Source organism: Glycine max, chromosome 4, assembly GCF_000004515.6.
Source record: "Glycine max cultivar Williams 82 chromosome 4, Glycine_max_v4.0, whole genome shotgun sequence".
NCBI lineage: Eukaryota > Viridiplantae > Streptophyta > Magnoliopsida > Fabales > Fabaceae > Glycine > Glycine max.
In genome coordinates, this window is record NC_016091.4 from 37,622,286 (window position 1) to 37,630,219 (window position 7,934).

Below are 7,934 nucleotides of genomic sequence, written 5' to 3' on the forward strand. Positions count from 1 at the left end.
ATAGCTTCCTTAATCGTCTTTATAGAGGAACAAATAAAGATTGCATTGAACAATTGAGGTTTAGTAAAAATGCATTTTTTAACCTTTGTAGAATTTTACAAGAAAAGGGTGGATTAGTAAGAACAAGAAATGTTCCAACAACTGAAGCAGTAGCAATGTTTTTACATATCCTTGCTCACAACCTAAAGTATAGGGTAGTGCAATTTAGTTATTGTAGATCTGAAGAAACCATAAGTAGGAAATTCAATGATGTCTTGAGAGCGGTAATGAAAGTGAGCAAAGACTATTTGAATTTTCAACCCTGTACTTTAGAAGGTGCGGAAGCAAACAAGTGGAGATGGTTTGAGGTAAGTTTATCAATTGTTAGGAGAGATTAGTTAATTATAAAATTTTCTTAGAATCTAAAAAAATTGTCTTGTTTGTAGAGATGTATTGGAGCACTTGATGGGACTCATATTCTGGTTACAGTTTCTCCTTACGAGAGACGTAGATATCGTAATAGAAAGGGTGATGTCTCTACAAATGTGTTAGCTGCTTGTGGTCCAGATTTAAGGTTTATTTATGTGTTACCTGGGTGGGAAGGGTCTGCAGGAGATTCTCGAGTATTACGAGATGCATTACGTCGTCAAAACAAACTTGAAATTCCAACTGGTAATATTTCTTGGAAATAATTTTTTTCTTTTTTTTGGTCTAGTTTAAGTCTATGTTTGTTATTTTAAACATTGTAGGTAAGTATTTTCTTGTGGATGCGGGATATACCAATGGTCCGGGATTTTTAGCACCATATCGAGGGACTAGATATCATCTCAATGAGTGGATTGGAAACACCCCTCAAAGTTACAAGGAGTTATTTAATCTTCGTCATGCAAGTGCCCGAAATGCAATAGAAAGGTCATTTGGGATCTTGAAAAAAAGATGGAGTATATTAAGAACTCCTTCATTTTTTGATATAAAGACACAAATAAGAATTATCAATGGTTGTTTTGTGTTACACAATTTCATAAGAGACGAACAACAAACTAATCAACTTTTAGAAGTTCAAGACTCAGAATTCTTATCTGTTGTTGATGAAGAGTTAGTCCATCAATCAAGGGAAGGAGTTCAAAATAATGTCATAGATGGTATCATAACTATTCAAGCTACCGAGCAATGGATAAGATTTTGAGATACATTAGCTATGAATATGTTTGCTAACTATCATGTTAGAAGAAACTTTGCTTAGGGATAGTTCTTTTTTAAATGTAATTTGCTATTGCAGACAAACTTTGAGTGCTTTGTTACTATTGTATTTTTCTATTGAAGATAGACTTTTATGTACTTTGCTATTGCATAAAAACTTTGCTTGAAATATTTTCTATGATTGTGCAATGGACTAGTCAAATGAATAAAGTAGGTTATATCTAATGTTTGTTATGTGCAGGTTGAATAAGTGACATTAACTTCAATGGAGTCATCTAATGAAAAAATGACGGACAAAAGAAAAGTTTTAGGAAAAAATAATGAGGAAACAAGAATTTATTTTACATGGAATTTGGAAATGGAACGTGTATTGGCTGGTGTACTTAGAGATCAAAGGAATTTGGGCAACAAGGGTGACGGAGGTTGGAAAAGGCCAGCATTGAATACTGCAGCCGCAGTGTTGTCTACAAGCTTCAATGTTAATGTCACATCAGATAATGTCAAAAACCATATCAAATTATGGAGATCGTGGTATGGTATTGTAAGTGACATCCTTGGCCAAAGTGGATTTGATTGGGATGGCACTAAGCACATGATCACAGTTGAGAATGAAAATGCTTGGAATGAATATTGAACTGTAAGTATTCTTTAATATGTTGCTATTTGTTATTCAAAGTAGATTGGATTTGACTTTTTCTTTTTTTTTTCCAGTCGCATAAATCGGCTAAACCGTTTCGATTCAAGGTGCTTCAAAATTGGGATGATATAGTGGATTTGTGTGCTAAAGATAGAGCCACCGGTCATGGAGCTGAAACTGCTATGGATGCTGATGAAGCGATGAGTAGAGAAACAAATGAAGTGGAATTCACGGGGTTAGGTGCTACTGCTACCATAGATTTAGAAGAACCAAGCTCTAATACAAAAGGAAAAAGACAAGGTTTGACTTCTTCTGTCACACATTCTCACAAGAGAAAGATGGGAGAAAAAGAAGGAATAACAACTTCTTTGGATAAAATGGCCAACTCTTTTAACCGAATGGTAGAAAAAATGGATGGTAAAGTTGATGATGAAGATATTCAAGAAGTATTACGTGAGGCAGCTTTGATACCAGATCTTAATAGACAACAATAGGCTAAAGCTATTAAATGGTTAGCTGACGATCCAAAGCAATTAGCTATTGTGAAAGCCCTTCTAATTCACGAAAAGACAGATTATGTTTTAACACATCTTGCAGAATGAAACTTGGTGAGTAACCTTTTCTCTACATTTCCAATTTCAACTTTCAAATTATAAATTTGTGTCTTTTTTATGCCTAATTGAGCTCATATTTTCACTATAGTTATTTGTCTTTCCTTTTGTGACTTATATTATCTTGTTTCTTCTCCCCTAAATGGCAGCATTGGATGTTAATTATTCAGGTTCCTCGACCTTTTACACTTGATGATGAATGAAGATTAAGGAATGAAGAACATTGTTTTTTTTTTTTTTTAATTTGGACCTTGTAATTCTTGTTTAAGATCTTTGTTTGGAACTTGATTAATTAGGACCTTGTAATGCTTGTGTTGATTTGTGTTTATGTGTTGGTGCATTATTAGCAATTTGAATTTTCTTCCCTTACGAACAATGAAATTAATATCATTTGAATTTTGTACGAGATAATTATCCTTAAATTACATAATTATTTTATTTTAATATTTTTTTTAAAATTATTGCAAGACTAGGTAATTAATTTTTTTTAACAAGAATAAGGACTTAAATATCATTCATCTTTTAATTTTGCAGTATTGTTTAATCAAAGTTTTTTTTTTGTGTTACTACAAGAATATTGTATAAGATTCAAAATTGTTTAGCATTAAAATTATTTTGATTACTTAATTATTAAATATTTAAAAAATTTATTATTATATATTTTATAACGTTAAATTTATTTTGAATATTTAACTATTTAAAAAATGACTCATGTTTATTTTCATTCAATATTGAAATTTTAATTTTTAAATAAATATTTAAAAATGAAAATTTGAATTTCATTGAAATTGAATTACTTTGTCCAAACATGGAAATTAAAATACAAGAAATTAAATTGCCTCATCCAAACAAAATATTTACAAAATGGAAGGAATTTAAATCAAGACAATCAAAATGATGTGAATTTGAATTTCCTAGAAATCTTTAAATTCCCCATGCAAACACATAGTAAATTTTGAGAGAAACGACTATCATTTAGTACTGATTTTGCATGAATCTCTGAAGTATGGACTGAATGCATGAAATTGAGGATGATGAAGGCCATTTTTGATTGTGATAGTGTCGTAGCAAAAAAGCAGACCACGTGCTTGAATGATTCATCCCTTGCACCCAATTTTGAGCTGAATGATTGATTGATTGATTGAACCTTGAGCCTGTACAGTTTTATCTCCGGCTACCTTGTCTTAGGTTGTAGGAGAGCATCATCCACAGAAAAGGTTGTTTCAAGAAAAAATTGTCCCAAATTTGGGGGAGTTATATGTCAAAGCAAATTTGTCCCAAATTTGGGGGAGACACTGGGTAAGAAATAAAATGGTCAAAATAGAGTAGCATATACACACTGTTTTCTGTACATAAAAAAACTGTAAGTACAAATAAAAGTGTTTAAGTGTGTGTGCTGCAAATCAATGAAATAAAGCTAAGTGCCTAAAAAGAGGCAAGTATTGGGATGGGAATGAATGAAAAGTAAAGGTTTATCTATGGATGAATGCTCTCCTAGAATCTAAGCTTTTGAATCCTAGAAAAACCATGATTTGTTGGTAGCCCAGCCTCATTACAAGCCTAGAAAGTCCTTTGGATTCATTTTGTGTGTTTATTTCCATATGGCATGAGATGAAATGCAAAGGTTGGGACTTGTGTTAGTTGCTTATGATGGAATAAGCCTAAACACTTGAGCTTGAGTGAAACAATGACTGTGAGGCTTTGTTTTATGATCCTTCCTTGATATCTGTCATTCTTACTAGCTTATTTCAGTTGTGACTCTAGTACATATGTCCCTATCTTTGAAAAGCTTCATGTTTTTTGAAGTGACATTGATTGAAGCATTCCATGACATTCATTTAATATGATTACATTTTTCTCTGAAACAAACACCACTTTGATTAACCATTGTATTTTGTCACTTGAGGATAAGTGAATTGTTCTTTCTTTGCTTGAGGACAAGCAAATCTGTAAATTTGGGGGAGTTTGTTAGTCGTCTTATGTGACTAACTTTTGTATAGAAAACATTTTCTAAAACTTATATAGTTCCCCAATTTATAGTTATTTTGTAGGAATTTGTATATAAATCTTGTTTTGTTGAATAGTTTTCTTTAGAGTATCTCCCATGTGATTTAATGATAAAATTTTCATAATTTCAGGTCAAAAAAGGCTAAAAATCTTGAAGTGCTAAAAGGAGTAGTTGCGCTAAGCGGACCGTGTGGGCTCAGCGCGCATCCGCTGTTAAGCGTAGCTTCAGCGCGCTTTGTGAGACAAGGGAATCTGGAAGATCACAAGAATCATGGTCACGTGCTAAAGCGCGAGATCAGCTCGCTAAGCAAGACGTTTGTCTCTTTCCAGGCTCAGCGCACGAATGGTGCCAAGCCCAAATCCACTTGCTCGCGCTAAGCACAAGGGTGGCGATAAGCGTGATGTCGCAATTTTAGAGCCTATTTAAGCCTGAATTTTCACAATTAGGGTGAGGAATAATTGAGACCAGAGCTGCATACTTTTGCAGAGTATTCGAGATAATGCTCAGGAGGCAGCAAAGAGGAGCAGTTGTGCAGAGAAGCCTAGGGTTCTACATTTTTAGAGAGATTAGTGAGTGTTAGAGTGATTTTGAGGTGCCAAGAAGAGGAGGAGGGATCCCCCTTCTTGTGTAAGCAACAATTATTATGTACTCTCTATCTCATTTGTGTTAGGGTTTTTGTTTATGGCTGGCTAAAAACCCTAGTTGGGGATTTCTAATGAACAATTGATGTAATTACTTTTCATATCTAATTAATTGTGTTTTGTGTGTTCAATGCTTCTTTCAATGCTTAATTACAACATGCTCTTAGTCTGATCACCCATTTGTGTGTACTGTTAAGTGACTTTAGCATTGAGAAATGTACTGTTGCCTTAGAACTTGATAGAAGCAGGACTAAATAACTACATTACCAGGGATGGATTATGGGGTTTTGGTTTTTTGAATATGCTGTGATGATAATATTATTTAAGTTAAGCCTAGTCTTACATGAGGGATCTGCGGACGAAACTTTGGTTAAATTAGTCTAAACTTACGAGGGATCAAGGTTTAGTACTTTAGGCTACAACATAGAATGCAAGAACATGATTAATTAGAGAAATATACTCATATGCATCAACTGGTTTGTTAGAAAGACCCAATGCTTTTTACCTATTGCTGTCAACTTTTACTTACTTGCATTTACTGTTTTTACCATATAAGTAGTTTATTTTTGTTTTTAACCCTCAATTACCAATGTTTGTTCCAACAATGCCTTACTTCTGAATAAAACTCTGTCTAATAAGCAAGTTCCCTGAGTTCGATACTCGGATCACTCTATTTTAATTTTAAATACTTGATGACCCGATGCGCTTTCCAATATTTCATTTCCCTTGAATATCTTTGTTAAAAATTGGAGAAAAAGGAACCATATGTGAAAGTGAACATATGCCCTCTCCCTTCAATTGGCAACTCGTCCTCAGTGAAAGTCAAATAATTACTTGCAGTGATATTATTGATTATCCCCCCAAACTTCTCTACTGAGATATCATGCGCCACATGGGTCTCATTTAAAATTTTCATCAGCAACTTCTGATGAGGCTCAGAATGCATAAGCAGTCCCAACAAAGAGATCTTGGCCGGCATTTTATTCAACTGTTTGATTACCTTGAATTCACTTTGCTGAATGATTCTCAAAAATTTTGTTGCTTCTTTGGAAGATATCTCTTTCTTGGCAAAACTGTCCTCTTCTTCTGTGGGCTTTTTGACAGGGGCCTTATTATCCATCACAGGGCCTTCTTTCTCCCTTTTGACCATATCCTCCCCCACCTTTCCCTTGTCATTTGACTTTTCCAGTAATTCGAGGGGATGAAAAATACGTCCACTACGCGTCATGCCACTCATACTGGAAATATTCGTGATCTTAACAGTCAGCATTGTAGCCCTAACATGCATGACAAACGCGTCTTGCCTTCCGTCGGATCCCTGTACGCCATACCTCCACGGCACTACCTTGTCACTTTTGTAAGGGAATGACGATGGTGTCCTCACCACAATGGGTTGGAAACCTCGAGGCACTTGAGTGGTAACATCTCTGGTAAATTGAATTACAAAAGGTTTAGGCTTACCCAGGTTGGTGTCGCTTGATTGCATGAACACCTCTCCTTCCTCCCTCCTTACGCGGCCAATTTCAATTTTCCCTTCATCTATCAATCCTTGCAACAACTCCTTAGATACTGGGCATGTCTCTACATCATGCAACTCCCCCAGATGCAGCGGGCACCGATCCCCCTTATTATTATTGTATTTAACCATTCCAGCCTTATGTAAAGCCTCCAAGATGAACATCTTGGGGTCGACACATCCTCTATTTTCTCCAACTCCTGAGACTTCCCTTTTTCAACGATGTTCACTGACGAGATTTCATGATTTGCAAGCAGATTAGTTCTTACATTGGGACTATCCTCTTGAAACGCAAGCCGTCCCGCATCAATCAAACTCTGCACTTAATGCTTGAAAGCTACGCATAGTTCAATGGAATGCCTTATAACGCCACCATGGTAGGGGCATGCAGTGTTAGGATTGTACCATCGGGAAAACAAAGGTTGATAAACCCTTCCCGAGCTCACTACTGCTAGTTGGTTGCTGAATAAGGATGGTAGTAGGTCGGCGTACGACATTGGGATTGGGGTGAATTCTACAGGTTTCCTTTCTAGGAAATTCCTCCACGGGTTGGTGTTTATGTTGGGATTAAGAGTTGCATTTGGCCTGGGTTGTGTAGGGAATGGATTTTGTGGATGATGTTGGGGAGGTCTCTACGGTTGGTTAGGTGCTCTTGGTCGGAGGGGCGTTGGGCAGGGCGGAGGACCAATATTGGCCAAGTAGTGGTACTGGTGTGGGGGATACTGATACATGGGGTTGTGAGTTTGTAGGGGGCTCAACCATGTGGGCATTGAAGTCATGTTATGGGTTTCTCCCACTTTTTTCTTTGCTCCATTCACCCTATGCCTCCTATTACCAGAACTCGTAGTAGAAGCATAATCAAATTTCCCTCTTCCTAGACCCACTTCGATCCTCTCGCTAACAAACACTAAACTGCAAAACATAAAGGCATGTAACCTACCATCTTCTCATGGTAAAACGTTGCTCGACGGTCGACAAGTGCACCGGATCATGCAAGTAGTATAAAACAGTAAGTGAATATCGAGTATCAAACTCTTGGGGAACTTGTTTTGCTTGGTAAAGCTATGGTTTAGTAAATAAGTGTCTATGGATGAAAGTTTGGTGCGTGGTATGGACAAGTATGCAACTAAACTATTCAAAAGTAAATCACGTGAGTAGTGATGTGTGAAGACAGATAAAGAACGTGTTGGTCTTCCTACTGGATGACTGATGTTATTAAGGATGTTCTCTATCTAACAATGTTCATGTGTTCTATGTTGTTTCCTGGACTACTAAACCCTGATGTCTCGTGCATGTTTAGCCTAATCCTAATTAAGCGTCGTCCTCAGATCCCTTTTGTTGG

At 36.2% G+C, this 7,934-nt stretch overlaps 1 protein-coding gene across 1 annotated transcript; it reads left to right on the forward strand.

The window, feature by feature from the left end:
* Nucleotides 1-266: 266 nt before the first annotated feature.
* On the forward strand, nucleotides 267-1,433 carry LOC106798568 (protein ALP1-like). The gene is made up of 4 exons (XM_041014657.1): nucleotides 267-347; nucleotides 426-651; nucleotides 729-891; nucleotides 1,421-1,433. Exons 1-4 carry the CDS (start codon nucleotides 267-269, stop codon nucleotides 1,431-1,433), a joined length of 483 nt encoding a protein of 160 aa, XP_040870591.1.
* The last annotated feature ends 6,501 nt before the right edge of the window (nucleotides 1,434-7,934 follow it).

Excerpts from the sequence above, each read along its gene's own strand:
- LOC106798568 (XM_041014657.1), top strand. The coding sequence starts at position 267 with ATGAAAGTGAGCAAAGACTATTTGAATTTTCAACCCTGTACTTTAGAA. Across the intron at positions 348-425 it reads ACAAGTGGAGATGGTTTGAG|AGATGTATTGGAGCACTTGA; the intron begins GTAAGTTTATCA and ends TCTTGTTTGTAG. Across the intron at positions 652-728 it reads CAAACTTGAAATTCCAACTG|GTAAGTATTTTCTTGTGGAT; the intron begins GTAATATTTCTT and ends TAAACATTGTAG.